Source organism: Polypterus senegalus, chromosome 12 (genome assembly GCF_016835505.1).
Source record: "Polypterus senegalus isolate Bchr_013 chromosome 12, ASM1683550v1, whole genome shotgun sequence".
Lineage (NCBI taxonomy): Eukaryota > Metazoa > Chordata > Cladistia > Polypteriformes > Polypteridae > Polypterus > Polypterus senegalus.
This window is the reverse complement of record NC_053165.1, coordinates 159,664,701-159,680,124: the sequence shown is the minus strand read 5'-3', so window position 1 is coordinate 159,680,124 and position 15,424 is coordinate 159,664,701. Positions and strand designations below refer to the sequence as shown.

Below are 15,424 nucleotides of genomic sequence, written 5' to 3'. Positions count from 1 at the left end.
AATTTGGAATACAAATTTGACAAACATCAAACTAAAATCTAAACAGAATCATCCTTATTGTAGATAGTGTCCCTTACAAGCCCTTCACTCACCAGATAGCTTTATACTGTGGACTATGGCTGGTCATTCATCCCGGCCAAAACCCCCAGGCTGCCAGAGGGAGCCCTCCCGGTGACATGGAGATGCCCCGAATTCCAGCAGGGCATCATGGACTATAGAGTTTTCCTGTACTGCCCTGCTGGATAACGTCGGGGCCACCGGGGTCGGTGCAGGGAGGCCCAGGGGCTGTTATTTTCCCTATAACCCAGAAGTACGTCTTAGTCACAGCGACAGAGGAAATGACGTACTTCCGGGATGAAGAAGAGGAGTTTTTACCTGACCCGGAAGTGCTGGATAATCACGTGGACTGAGGGCTCAGAAGCACTTCCGGGTCATGGACTATGAAGGATTCTGGGAAATCCCAGACAGATGAGCTGAGTCGGGAGGAAGGGTGGCAACGCGTCTGGGAGAGTGAAGGATTGTTTATTGTAGTGATTATTGGAGTATTGTATGAGTATTGTGGAGTGGAGGGTGCTTTGTGCACAGTATAGTTCAAATAAATATTATTATTGGACTTTTATCTGGTGTCTGAGCGGAGGGACGACAGCATCCCCTATCTGTCACAATACTAAATTGAAATATTTATTTTTCATAAAACGTTGGCCTCTGACTGGCCAAATAAAGTTTCAAAGAAAAATGAACAGCAGAATAATTTGATGCAAAATACACAAAACTTAGTCAAACTACAATATTAATAACCTCCATATAATCTACAACACTTAAGTTGAAATAACATCTAAGTTAACCACACAGGCTTCTCAGAATACTTATGGGGAAATAATTGCTGAATTCTTTCAACATTCCAAACATGAAGACGTAAACATGAGAAACAAGTTAAAAATCAGTGATGTCTATCAGGCTGATACGCGTTACCTTCACCAAGGACAACTCTCAAATAGCATTGAAATAGTTAACATTTTTAATGCTTTTGACAGATAAAGGATAATTATTCTCAGTTGGAATACTTACAAACTAGACATAGGAAGAAAAAAATACAATTTTGAAAGAGCACTTGCCATCAAGTGTATACACCTTGTGGAATTCTAAGTCATAACCAGCTAGAATAATATACAGTAAATTACCTGTTAGAAATGACTGCACTTAATTTAAGCACAATTAAACATATACATTATTTCCATGATTTATTTTACCTTAAGCATACAACACATTCTATGACTACTATTTGGAAACACCACAAAGCAGCTAAGTTTATTTTGATTTAAATTTATAGAACACTTTAGACGAGAACAGGCCATTCAGCCCAACAAAGCTCGCCAGTCCTGTCCACTTATTTCTTCCAATAAAACATCAAGTCGAGTTTTGAAAGTCCCTAACGTCTTACTTACCCTTAACAAGTTTCCAACTGTGTCCCCATGTTCTTGATGAGTTCATTTTAAAATAACAGTCTCGATCCACTGGACTAATTCTGTTCATAATTTTAAACACTTCAATCATGTCCCCTCTTAATCTTCTTTTGCTTAAACTGTAAAGGCTCAGCTCTTTGAATCTTTCCTCATAACTCATCCCCTGTAGCCCTGAATCAGCCTAGCCGCTCTTCTCTGGACATTTTCTTGTGCTGTTATGTCCTTTTTGTAGCCTGGAGACCAAAACTGCACACAGTACTCAAGATGAGGCCTCACCAGTGTGTTATAAAGGTTGAGCAGAACCTCCTGTGATTTGTACTCCACACATCAAGCCGCTATATAACCTAACATTCTGTTAGCCTTCTTCATGGCTTCTGAACACTGTCGGGAAGTCGATAGCTGAGAGTCCTCTACGATTCCTAAATCCTTCTCATAAGGTGGACTCTTGATTTTCAGACCTCGCATTGTGTATTCAAACCTAACATTTTGACTTCCTGTGTGTAATTCTTTACATTTACTGACATAAAAGCCTGTATGCTATCCAAGTCCTTCTGTGATGATATAACGAATTTCAAATTAACTGCTAACCCACCTATCTTGGTATCATCTCCAAACTTCACCAGCTTGTTACTTATATTCCTGCTGGTCACCACTCTTAACATCGGCCAATTCTGATGAGGTTCCTCGCACCATCACCCTCTGCTACTTGTGTCTGAGCCAATTCTGCACTCATCTAAAAACATCACCCTGAACATCCACTTCTTTTAATTTGATGCCTAAACTTTCATGTGGCACTTTATCAAATGTTTTCTGAAAGTCAAGTTAAATAATAAAATCTCCTCCACTTTGATCGTATCCTTTTGTTGCCTCCTCATAGAATTCCATGCTTTTCTTTTCATTTATGTCTGCTATTTTAATGAAGCGGTATTGATATGTGGCTAAGTGCCTTAGCAACTACCAGGATATGCTACCTGACTGACTGAATGGGGGCAATAAATGAAAATAAATATAAATAAAATGTAAAAATAAAAGACAAACGTGTCACCCCAAGTATTTCCTTTGTCAGTATAAGTGTTGTAAATTATCTTTTTCACGTTAAGTGTCAGGATTTGTCTCGGGTTCTACCCTCAGCCAGGTCTTTTACTCCCAACTGTACTTTGATTCCTCTTGTCAATGTCTGTTGCCATGCTGTCATGAGATAGATGAGGCAAAAAATATAAAAGAGCTTGTTGTAAATTGTGCTTTACGTAAACGTGTCTCTTAGTGTCCCTTACTATTCCCTCATAAAGCTACTGCATTGCACACACCTAACAAATTAAACACAAAGGCAAGAGTTGGCCAAACTGACTGCACATACCAAAGTCATAAGGCAAACCAGGATGAGCTATTGATGAAGAAGATATGACATTAATAAAAATTACTGAAATAACTGCATAATCTGACAAGGAAATCCAAGAAAAAGAACAGGTGCCAATATACTGAAATTAAAATGTGTACACGTCAAAGTGAAAAGGGCAAACTACAAAACCAAGCACAAGTTCAAAAACAGAAAACCACTAAAAAGGGCTCCACTTGCCTAGAAGTGTCTGCAAAGGAAGAATGCACAATTCTAGAGCAGACAGCTTTCATTCAAATAGGTGGTACCAGAACCAAAATAAATATGGAATATTGTTGACGAAGTCAAACAAAAATGATCAAGGAAAAGGTAAAAATCACATCCAACCCATTATCTAAGCAAGAACTTAAACCAAATGCTCAAGGCAAAATCATTTTTCAAAGATATGTAGGTGAAGGAGAAGAGTATAGGAACCATTAAACAAGGTGCAAGACATGAAAGGTGGGATGCATCTCAATAACCACACATTGACTAAATGCCAAGAGCAATCTTAAACAGCAAGTCTAACTGAACACTAACTAGCCTAAGTTGAGTAGTAAGCGTTTACCCTTTCAAGATGTCAGCAAGTGGAAGGTGCAATGAAAGATAAATGTCAGGGTGACAGGGCAGATCCAAGCAACTATAGGCCAGTAAGCTTAACGTGTATCACAGGAAAATTAATGGAAGGAATTATTAAGGATAAGATTGAGCAACACATGGCGAGGACAGGAGTTTATCTGAACAGTCAACACGGGTTCAGAAGAGGGAGGTCGTGTTTTACTAACATGCTGGAATTCTATGAGGAGGCAACAAAAGGATACGATCAAAGTGGAGCTTACGATATTACTTATCTGGACTTTCAAAAAGCATTTGAGAAGGTGCCACATGAGAGGTTGGGCATCAAATTAAAAGAAGTGGGAGTTCAGGGTGATGTTTTTAGATGGGTGCAGAATTGGCTCAGACACAGGAAGCAGACAGTGATGGTGTGAGGAACCTCATTAGAACTGGCCGATGTTAAGAGTGGTGACCAGCAGGGGGCAGTGCTGGGGCCTCTGCTATTTTTAAATATATATAAATGATTTAGATAGGAATATAAGTAACAAGATGGTTAAGTTTGCAGATGATACCAAAATAGGTGGATTAGCAGATAATTTGGAATCAGTTATATCATTACAGAAGGACTTGGATAGCACACAGAATTGGGCAGATCTGTGGCAGATGAAATTTAATGTCAGTAATCAGTAACACAAAGGACATCGGAAAATCGAGAGTCCACCTTATGAGAAGGATTTAGGAGTCATAGTGGACTCTAAGCTATCAACATCCCGACAATGTTCAGAAGCCACTAAGAAGGCTAACAGAATTTCAGGTTATATAGCGCCTTGATGTGTGGAGTACAAGTCACAGGAAGTTCTTCTCAACCTTTATAACACACTGGTGAGTCCTCATCTGGAGTTCTGGGTGTAGTTTTGGTCTCCAGGCTACAAAAAGGATATAGCAGTGCTAGAAAAGGTCCAGAGAAGAGCGACTAGGCTGATTCCAGGGCTACAGGAGATGAGTTAGGAGGAAAGATTAAAAGAGATGAGCCTTTACAGTTTAAGGAAAAGAGATGAAGAAGAGACCCAGTGTGTGGACTATAAGTCCAATGTGTGCTTTATAACACACTGGTGAGGCCTCATCCAGAGTACTTTGTGCAGTTTTGGTCACTAGTCTACAAAAAGGACATAACAGCACTGGAAAAAGTCCAGAGAAGAGCGACAAGGCTGATTACGGGGGGCTACAGGGCTTTAATTAGGAGGAAAGATTAAAAGAGCTGAGCCTTTACAGTTTAAGCAAAAGAAGATTAAGAGGTGACATGATTGAAGTGTTTAAAATTATGAAGGGAATTAGTCCAGTGGATCGAGACTGTGACTTTAAAATGAGTTCATCACGAAAACGGGGACACAGTTGGAAACTTGTTAAGAGTAAATTTCGCACAAACATTAGGAAGTTTTTCTTTACACAATGAAAGACAGACACTTGGAATAAGCGACCAAGTAGTGTGGTAGACAGTAAGACGTTAGGGACTTTCAAAACTTGACCTGATGTTTTCTTGGAAGAAATAAGTGGATAGGACTGGCGAGCTTTGTTGGGCTGAATGGCCTGTTCTCGTCTAGACTGTCCTAATGTTCTAAAAGGTAGGCAGTGAGGTCAACGGCATGACTGGATTCATGATATTACAATATCAAACAAATCTTTGAAAAAACAAGTCACATGTACGGCATGATATCTGACCAAAGACACTTAAAAGAAAGCAGTAACATCTGAATAAGATCATTACACCAGTAAGTCAATAATTTATGGGAGAAGAACGGCATCCTCAAAATTTTAAAATATCTAAAGAAAAGAGCAAAACGAAAATTAGAAAATCATACCAGCTAATTAATAATTTATGCCCAAGAACTGCATCTGCAAAATGCCAAAATACCGAATGAATCACACTTTTTAAGATAAGAAAGACAAATCCAAATGCTCCAGCTGCAGGGTAACTGCTCTTTATCTCTCACTAGTAATGGTCTTTGATAACGCCTTACTGAAAAGGTTGGTTCCCTCCATTTCTGAGCACATCATTCCAAAATCAAACAATCTTTTTTAGAATGATCAGGGTATTGCATGATGTTTGTGATGTAACATCTACAAGGAAACAAATTCATCAAGTAACACCTGGACTTGTTCTTTGCTCTCATAGGCTTATCAAAGGCATCTGAAACAGTAACCATGGATATTCTGTCACAATCAATAATTCCACAGAGGGATTATACTCGAGTATTTGCTAAGGACTTTCAGTACACAGGCTATATAACAAGCTCAGTACTCATTCTGTAAGATCTGGATTTAGCCAGTTAGCAAAGGAGGGAGTCACCCTGTCCTCGTTTTATAATAAAGCTTGCAATGTGTAGCGACACCACACACACCCCATTCTTCAATTGAACAGTCTGAATTTGAGGTGAATGTCACTGACTAATTAATCGTGTATTGATAATTCAGAACCATATCTTGCAAAAACTGGACTGAGCCATGTGCTAGATCTGGTACTCTTAGATATCTTCCATATCTGTGGGATTACAATGTTGGTCTGTGAGATAATGATGGATGCTGAAGTCACAGTTTTCACCTGAATGGCAACATCTTGAATATCAGAGAACTGCAAACTCCAATCGTAACAGATCACTAAGCTGTAGTGTGCTAATGACTGTGACCTAGTAACTCAGTCTGAAGGCCTGCAAGCCACCGTCACAGGTTCTACTGCAGCATAAAGAAAAGCAGGCCTAATAGGAACCATAAAGAACACTGGCATCAACTGTCACTGGACCATGGCACCACTCGCCCAGCAAAAAGCTTTCACTAAACAAACTTTTTAAATACAACATTTGAATACTGAAACCTAGCAACCTTTTTTTTTAAGTACAGCACTTTTTAGTTACAAATGATTCATTAGGTGACTTTGTGGTCTCACAGTAAGTCTATGAGTATGAAACTGACAAATCTGTAATTAAAATTCCCATATTTCCTTCCAGAAGGCCAACAAATGACATACTCTTCCAATTTTAAACACTGTAGCACTGTCATATTCAGAAAAGTGTGCAATATACTGGTAAAAAGAGAATTGCCTGCAATAAAATAAACTGAAAGTACTGTGTCAGTGAAGCATCACACCAAAATATTGACATATTGTGCAGTCTATGTATGCACATACTGTATGTCTTACTTGTGTTTCTAATTGGATGAATAGTAATTTTCTGAAGCTAAATAAAGAGAAAACTGAAATTTTAATCATTGGCAATAATAGATATAATGAGGTTATTAGAAATAAACTTCAAAGTTAAGACAGAGGTAAAGAATTTAGGGGTAACTGTTGACTGTAACTTGAATTTTAAATTGCATATTAATCACTAGGACAGCATTTTTTCACTTAAGAAACAAAAGCAAAAGTTAGACCTCTTATATCATTGAAAGATGCTGAGAAATTAATTCACGCTTTTGTTTTCAGTTGTCTAGATTACTGTAACGCACTCCTCTCAGGACCTCCCAAAAAAGTCATCAATCATTTGCAACAAATGCAGAATGGAGCTGCTAGAATCTTAAGTAGGAAAAGAAAATCCGAACACATTTCTCCAGTTTTGATGTCACTACACTCGTTACCTGTGTCATTCAGAATTGACTTTAAAATACTGCTTATAGTTTATAAAGCCTTAAATAAGGCAGCAGCGCTACTCACTACGCTACCGTGCCGCCCTCTCCTTATTGCATGGCTGCTAATTATGGAAAAAGAAACAATTAAGGGGTCTGAGTCTTCAAGCGCAAATCAATTAAAATTACTTCAAAAGAAGTTAATTAGCTGCAAAAACAGGTCAATCATTCAGAAAAGGGTTAGAATGAAAACCTGCAGCCACGGTGGTCCTCCAGGACTGGACTTGGCGACCCCTGATGTAAAAGAGTAAGCCGTATGGATGATATCTTTAAGATCCAACTCTTTAATTTCAACTAAGGGTTTAGGATTGCAGGGACACCAAGAACTGCTGAAGGAAGATCTAGTCAAGAGTATTTGGAGCAAAAACATGGTGTTTCTGAAATACTGGAGGTGGCTTAATGGATTTGTCAGAATTGGACCCCACTCTTTAAAGCTGTCTCACTCAGGTAGAGATCATAGAGGAGTCTGAGGTAAATGATCGGCTGGTGGAAGGAACAAGGGAAGACTAACAGAGAGACGAGACCCAGGAGATGACAGATAGAAAATTAAGTGATGCGGGTTCCACAAATATATCAACCCAATGTGACAGCTTCTCTTTCTCTATGATTTTATGCACCTTGGATTGTTGTATCTGCCATAATCAGTTTATAGCCAAAAGAAAACATTATTAGCCCTGACATGTGTGGACTGACATATTCAAGAGATCATTCATATCAAATCTTGGCTGAGTTGTATCGAATGAAACACTAAGGCACCTGCTTTCACGTATTGGTCTCTCTAAAAACATCTCTGATGCTAGTTGCTTTACCATCTCTGTTAGTAGCAGGTTGGATGATCCTTACATTGCGCAGGCTACGTCCTTAGAAATAAAGCACTTTGCTAGTTTGATTCCAATACTTGCGGATGTGAAATAGGCAGAAAATTTGATGTAAAGAAAGACAAAACATAGTCTGACAATAGATGCTAATATTTCTCTTTTGAATCCAAAGTAATTTATTTTTACAACTAAGATCTTATTGCTAATAAAATGTTCATTTACTTTTACAATTTTTGTAAATACAAAAAAATTGTAGTGGACAATACGTTAAGAACCTAGATAATCCAAATTAGTTTTGCTGTGCTTTATTATAGCCACAAGTGTTTGGTCTTCCCTTTGATTTCTATTGGCAAAGCTTTTAATTTGGCTGTTAAATAAATGAAAATGAATCACAGAGGTTTCAATGCACCACTTTACACACCGTATACGTCTGGTGAAGCTAGTGATGATATCTGTGAAGCACGGAAACAGCATTTGATATGTTTACTGATTGCCAGAATCGTATGAAGTATCATTTCAACTGTGGAACAGGAAACTTCATAAACTGTTCAATTTTTAAGTGACATCAAAGACTGTTAGAAGCAACTATAGACATCTGTTAATCTAAAATTCATTACTTATAACTACAGAAATGAACATATGAATCAATTCTTAGGGATTAGCTCTCTATCTGTCTCACACGTGTCAGGGATGCTTGTGGAAATCCACTTTTCCTTCCTTATGAGGGACAGTAACATATCTATGGATGTATGCATGTGCATAAATATTTACATTTAGCTCCTAAATTCATTGCCATTACACAAAATAAACTCTTCAAAAAACAGAAAATTAAACATGTAAATTTAAAATATGAACACTTTAATGTCCTATTGAAATATAGCCTATTAAAAAGCATAGCTTACTGGAGATATTCTCTTACACCCTCCCTTTCCCACAGGACACTAGCCAGTGAAAAGAAATGCTGTATGAATGTGTAACTTTAATGATTATAAAGATGCAATAACACTTAATTACTCATTGGTTTTGATACATAAAGACAGTAATCTGTTTAAATCATTCAAACCACCTTTTTAATATTTTGTAATCCACTTTCACTGCATAATTTCCAATCCAGCTTCCATCTTATTTGAAGTGAACTAAAATATAAACCCAACACTGAAAAATACACACATTTCAACTCATTGACTTACCCAGTAAGAACGACAACAAAGTCCATCACATTCCAGCCATTTCGTAAATAGGATCCCTTGTGAAAAGCAAATCCCAAAGCAATAATTTTAATTCCAGCCTCAAAGCAAAAGATCCCAATAAAGTATGGTTCAGTGTCATCCTGTATGGACAGAGGAAGCAGACACACATTACATTATATTCATGTACATAAAAAATAATTATTACCTTACCAAGGTAGGAAATTGAAAAAGATAGATAGATAGATAGATAGATAGATAGATAGATAGATAGATAGATAGATAGATAGATAGATAGATAGATAGATAGATACTTTATTAATCCCAAGGGGAAATTCACATACATATAAACACATACAGTTGTTCTCTAACATGCAATGAAACAGTGACGTTTATGAACTCCAAGTCCACCTACAAAAATCAAGTTTTCAGAAGACCTTTTGTGACTGCAAATTAACATAACATTATAAAATCTGAAAGTGCTTTGAAAATGTTATATAACAAGGGTGTTCCAGATCTAATTATGCAATTTTCATTACGCTATAACTGATTAAGTTTATTACATAAAAAATCAACCGAAAAATCCCAGACCATCGAGAAGTGTGCGAACTGATGACATGAAGAATCATCTTTGCGCCGAACTGGAATCGTCATCCAGACAATCTGGAGCTGCATAATTAGATCTGGACCACCCTGTACTTCTAGACCTATCAATATGTTACTGAAAAAAAAAGAGTAAGGGTGGTCTGGCAGAGTAGTGGTTGATGCTCCCCACTCACCATTTCAAAAGCTTGGATTTAATAGTTTGTCGGTGTCTGCATAAGAATTGCACATTCTCCCCTGTCCCCTAGGATCTTCTCTGAGTACCTCATTTTCCAATTTCATCCCAAAGATGCGATTCTTAGGTTAACAGATGGTGTCAAATATTCCCCGTTTTTGTTTAAATAATGGCATGTGTGTGCAAATGGCCTTGCAAAAGACTGACATCTCCTCTTTGCTTGATTTCTGCTTTGCAACAAAGACTGTAGCAATCAGTTCTGCCAAACCCTGACACTGAATTATACGTCTACAGTCAGTCAGTCATTATCCATCCATCCATTATCCAACCCGCAATATCCTAACACAGGGTCACGGGGGTCTGTTGGAGCCAATTCCAGCCAACACAGGACGCAAGGCAGGAACAAATCCCAGGCAGGACACCAGCCCACCACAGAGTATACTTCTACACTTAATTATATATTTCTAATTTGTTGGGTTTTTTTTCCTTGCATTTTTTCCTTTATGTCTTGTAAGGCACTTTGAGCTGCATGTCTTGCATGAAGAAGAGATATCGAAAGAAATGTTGTAAATGGTTGAAAATAAAATAAGTTGTCATAAACTGCTTCATATAAAATAAACAAGAACTTTAAGTCTGCTTTGTTATCAGGGGTGACTGTTAATTACAATATAAAGAAACAAAGTGTAAAGTGGATTACGAAAATTCAAAGATCATTATTTAAGGTATCTTGGCATTACTCGACCAATGAGGAACATGTGTACCAAGTTTCATGAAAATCGCTCCAGCCGTTCGAACATGATGCTGGAACATACATACACACATTGACTTTTATATATATATACTGTATATAGATTACTACCTGTTACAAAATCTTCATGCTGTCCCATTTGACTGTAATGGAACCTATAGAAGATGTCTTTTACTTAGCCTAGCAGAGAAGGAAGGGATGGTATTCATGTCACAAATGAAAAACCTACTCGATCCATACAAAGACATACACTTAGTAGCTGCATAGTCAGTCAGTCAGTCATTTTCCAACCTGCTATATCCTAACACAGGGTCACGGGAGTCTGCTGGAGCCAATCCCAGCCAGCACAGGGCGCAAGGCAGGAAACAAACCCACCGCAGGGCGCACATACACATACCAAGCACACACTAGGGACAATTTAGGATCACCAATGCACTTAACCTGCATGTCTTTGGAGTGTGAGAGGAAACCCAAGCAGACATGAGGAGAACATGCAAACTCCATACAGGGAGGACCCGGGAAGCGAACCCGGTCTCCTAACTGTGAGGCAGCAGTGCTACCACTGTGCCACCGTGCCACCCAGCTGCATAGTGTATACTGTATTTATGTATTTATATTTATGATGCTTTTGGTTTGTTATCACCCAGAACTACTAAAAACAGAAGATTGTCTGTCTCACAGGTGTCAGCTTATTTGTTTTCACTTTCAAATATGAAAAAAATGTAATCATTTGCTGTTCACATTTACAGTAGTGCCTAGCGTGTAGGAGTGTCTATGGCTAAAGATGTATATTTATATTCAACAAATATTAGACAAAAATAAAATATGAAATGGAGTAAACCCCTGACAAAAATACAGCAGGGGTTAGTCTAGAGTCACTATTGACTACTGTGGACAGCAACACAGGAGGGCCACAGGGGACTGTACTTTCTCCGGTCCTGTTCAGCCTACTGTATATACATCGGACTTCCAGTACAACTTGTAGGCCTGCCATGTGCAAAAGTTCGTTGATGACACTGCTATCGTGGGCTGCATAGATGACTTTGTTAAATGGTGCGACTCAAACCACTTACAACTGAACACCAGCAAAACCAAGGAGCTGTTGGTGGATTTTAGGAGGACCAGACCCCTCATGGACCCCGTGATCATCAGAGGTGACTGTGTGCAGAAGGTGCAGACCTATAAATACCTGGGAGTGCAGCTGGATGATAAATTGGACTGGATAAACTGGTGAGGAAGGCAGGCTCTATTGTAGGCATGGAGCTGGACAGTTTGATATCCGTGGCAGAGCGACGGGCGCTGAGCAGACTCCTGTCATTCATGGAGAATCCACTGCATCCACTGAACAGGATCATCTCCAGACAGAGGAGCAGCTTCAGCGACAGACTGCTGTCACCATCCTGCTCCACTGACAGACTGAGGAGACCCCACACTATGAGACTCTTCAATTCCACCCGGGGAGGTAAACGTTAACATTATACAAAATTATTGTCTGTTATACCTGCATATAGCGGCACGGTGGCGCAGTGGTAGCGCTGCTGCCTCGCAGTTAGGAGACCCGGGTTCACTTCCCGTGTCCTCCCTGCGTGGAGTTTGCATGTTCTCCCCGTGTCTGCGTGGGTTTCCTCCGGGTGCTCCGGTTTCCTCCCACAATCCAAAGACATGCAGGTTAGGTGGATTGGCGATTCTAAATTGGCCCTAGTATGTGGTGGGTGTGTGGGTGTGTTTGTGTGTGTCCTGCAGTGGGTTGGCACCCTGCCCAGGATTGGTTCCTGCCTTGTGCCCTGTGTTGGCTGGGATTGGCTCCGGCAGACCCCCGTGACCCTGTATTCGGATTCAGCAGGTGGGAAAATGGATGGATATACCTGCATTGTTATCACTATTTAATATTGTTTTTTATCATTATGCTACTGCTGGAGTATGTGAATTTCCCCTTGGGATCAATAAAGTCTATCTATCTATCTGTCTATCTATCTATCTATCAAATAGAGATAACATGAGCATCTTTAAGGTATCTTGGTGAAATCTTATATAAACACAGAAGAACATTCAAACTCTACAAAGACAGTGACAAGGTCATGTGAAATTGCACCTTCCTGGAGATGTGATGTGGCAGTGTCATTGTGTCCCACACCTTGACATAGTGCTCACTGTAAAAGATACTTCATATGATATAAGTTGACTGATGTTCCTAATTCACTCGTTAAGTATTTAAAGCAGTTCACTTTCTGAAAGACATTGTAAAATAAATGTAATTATTTGATTGGTATTGTGTATCGATTTGAATAGTGATGGTGCAAAGTGCATCGAAGAAATTATGGAAGCTGTCCCCACAGAAAGAAGAATGTATCCAGTGGAATGCACTGATCCAGAAATCAGTCACTGTTACTTGGATAAGGAATACTGCATTTCATGCAGCCCTTGCACAGTTTAGAATTGTTCTGACATTGAACAGTTTGCCTCTTGTCCTGCTTATCATGGTATATCTCTTCAGCTATGTCATGCATCGGTCAACAGCAAGGCTTAAATTACACTCAGCAGTAGTAAGTATGGAAGTTGTTGTATCTCTGCCAGAACAGACAGGGGCTGCACAGAGAAGAAGATAAACCCATAAGGTAATGTTATGGTTTGGGGAGTCATTGGGTATACCATGAAAAGAGCTCTTGCATGTGCAAAGGACATAATATTTCATGGTTTATAAATCCTGTAAAGTAATGGTCCATTCAGCCAAAATGAGGCCCTTGCCTGGCTGGGACACCCCTTCAGTATATGTTCCAGGGGAGCAAGCATGGGCTACCCAATTCCTTCCCCGGGACGCTAGATGGCAAACCCCTCTGGGTTGCAACTATGCCTCGGACTCCCGCAGGGCTTCATGGGAGTTGGAGTTTGGTGCAACCCTGTTGGGATTCGCAGGTGCCACCAGGGGATGCCGAGTCATTTTGGGCAGTTTGTCCACCACACTTGGGAGTGCTGCCGGAAATGGGTAATCAAGTGCCTGGAGCACTTCCAGGTGCCTTATAAAAGGAGCCAGCAGCAACCACTTGGGAACCAGAGTTGGGAGGAGGGAGACAAAGCTTGACGGAGAGGAGTGGTGGAGAAAGAAGAAGAGGAAGAGTTTGGTGTTGTGTTTTTGTTTGTGGGACTATGTTGTGCCTGTGGGGATGGGGAATGCGTTGCCCACTGGTAAAGATATTGCAATGAAACATTTATTTGTTTAATCAGTGTGCCTCCCATGTCTGTCTGTGTTGGGTCAGGCGCCAATATAGCGCCTTTTGTTACAGTGCCTATCAACATACTCACTATGTGTCCCTTGTTACATTTAAGCAGTAGCTCATAAGGCCATTTGCAACCAGCAATTAATGTCTAATATGCCCCCCACCCCATCTATTTTCCATATCGCCTTTCTAGTTCAAGATTTTAGGGTGCCAGTGTAATTCTTAGCTGCACTGATGGGAACCAATTCTAGAAGGAACATTACAGGACACACATTCATACTTAACTTGTAGAGTCTCCAATCAAACTAACACTGGCTTTTCGTTTTAAGAGAAAGACCCATACAGACATAGGATGAACATGTAATCTCCGCACAGACAGTCAGGGCCATCTTAATGCATGGACACACTGGGCAGTTGCCCACTGGCCCCACCAGCATAGGGGTCCTCATGCTAATCTATGTACTGTGTGTTGTGTCTTGCTGAGTGGTTGTGTAGGTAGGGACCCCAGTGCACTGCTTTGCCCGGGGGTCTATAATGCTGTTAAGGTAGCCCTGCAGACAGTGCCTTATCCAGAAATTGAAACCAGAATTCTGGAGCTGAAAGGTGGGCTAACCATTTTCCCACCATGCCATCCATTATTCCTTTTCCAAAATTGTGCACAGTTTCTAGTATATCTTAGTCTTCTAGTATAGCTTAGTCTTTTGCTGTGGCATGGGCACCAGAGATGCGTCCAAATGCTCCAAATAACTTGCAACCATTTAGCAGACTGACTTTATTCTGATAGTAAGGTAATACATCCATGTTGCAGATTTCTGCGTATTGGTAGAATCCATGCCCCTGCCCAACCATTAGGACGGGGCACTGTGTCACAGTTAGGTTTTGGTGACTTCATACAGTGGTTTCACCTCCATGGAGGTTGCCTTTATTTTACAAGTAAACCAATATAGATCTGCAGTCAGCAATGCTGCCTCACAGCTCTGGAGTCCTTAATCCTGTGTCCAGCCACTGCCTTTGTGGGATTTGCATGTTTTCCATGTTTGGAGGGGTTTTCATCTGAATGCTCTGGTGTTCCTCCCACAACCCAAACACATGCAGGTAAGGTTAATTAGTGAGCCCTGTGTGAGTGAGTGTGGGTTACAACGGAATGCAGGACTGCCAGGCTTGGTTCCCACCTTTTTCTCAGTGATACCAAAGTAGCCACCTGTTCCTGTGTCCGTCTGACCTGGATAATCAAATTATAATGGACTCCATGAAACACTCGCATAATAAAACACTTCAAGGGGATTTCCACCCTACCTTGGCAGTACCAACCACAAGGCAAAAATTCTAACTGAACAGGAGTGCCTGTCCATCACAGGCCTCGCTAATCCACACACCCACACTTCATAGGTGCCTAGCTTGCCTAAGCCCACTCGCTTTCAATGTTACTAGTACTGTTGCATACGTTACTCCATGGCTTGTGTGCTGACGGAGTTCAGGTAGAGCTACAGCAATGATCATAATGTTAAATTAACCTTCTGACTGAAGAGATCGACTTGAAACCTCAACATTGCAGGTGCATATCTTCTCAACAGCTTGCCTCATGACTATCTGCTGACCATGAAAATGAC

General features: G+C 40.1%; 1 protein-coding gene across 1 annotated transcript in view; it reads right to left on the bottom strand.

Moving 5' to 3' along the window:
- LOC120540050 (voltage-dependent P/Q-type calcium channel subunit alpha-1A-like) overlaps window positions 1–15,424 on the bottom strand; it is a 514,575-nt gene that overhangs the window by 352,325 nt on the left and 146,826 nt on the right. Inside the window, exon 4 of the mRNA XM_039770511.1 lies at window positions 9,077–9,216. Within this exon, the coding sequence (XP_039626445.1) occupies window positions 9,077–9,216 (140 nt within the window). The remainder of the gene's footprint in view (window positions 1–9,076; window positions 9,217–15,424) is intronic.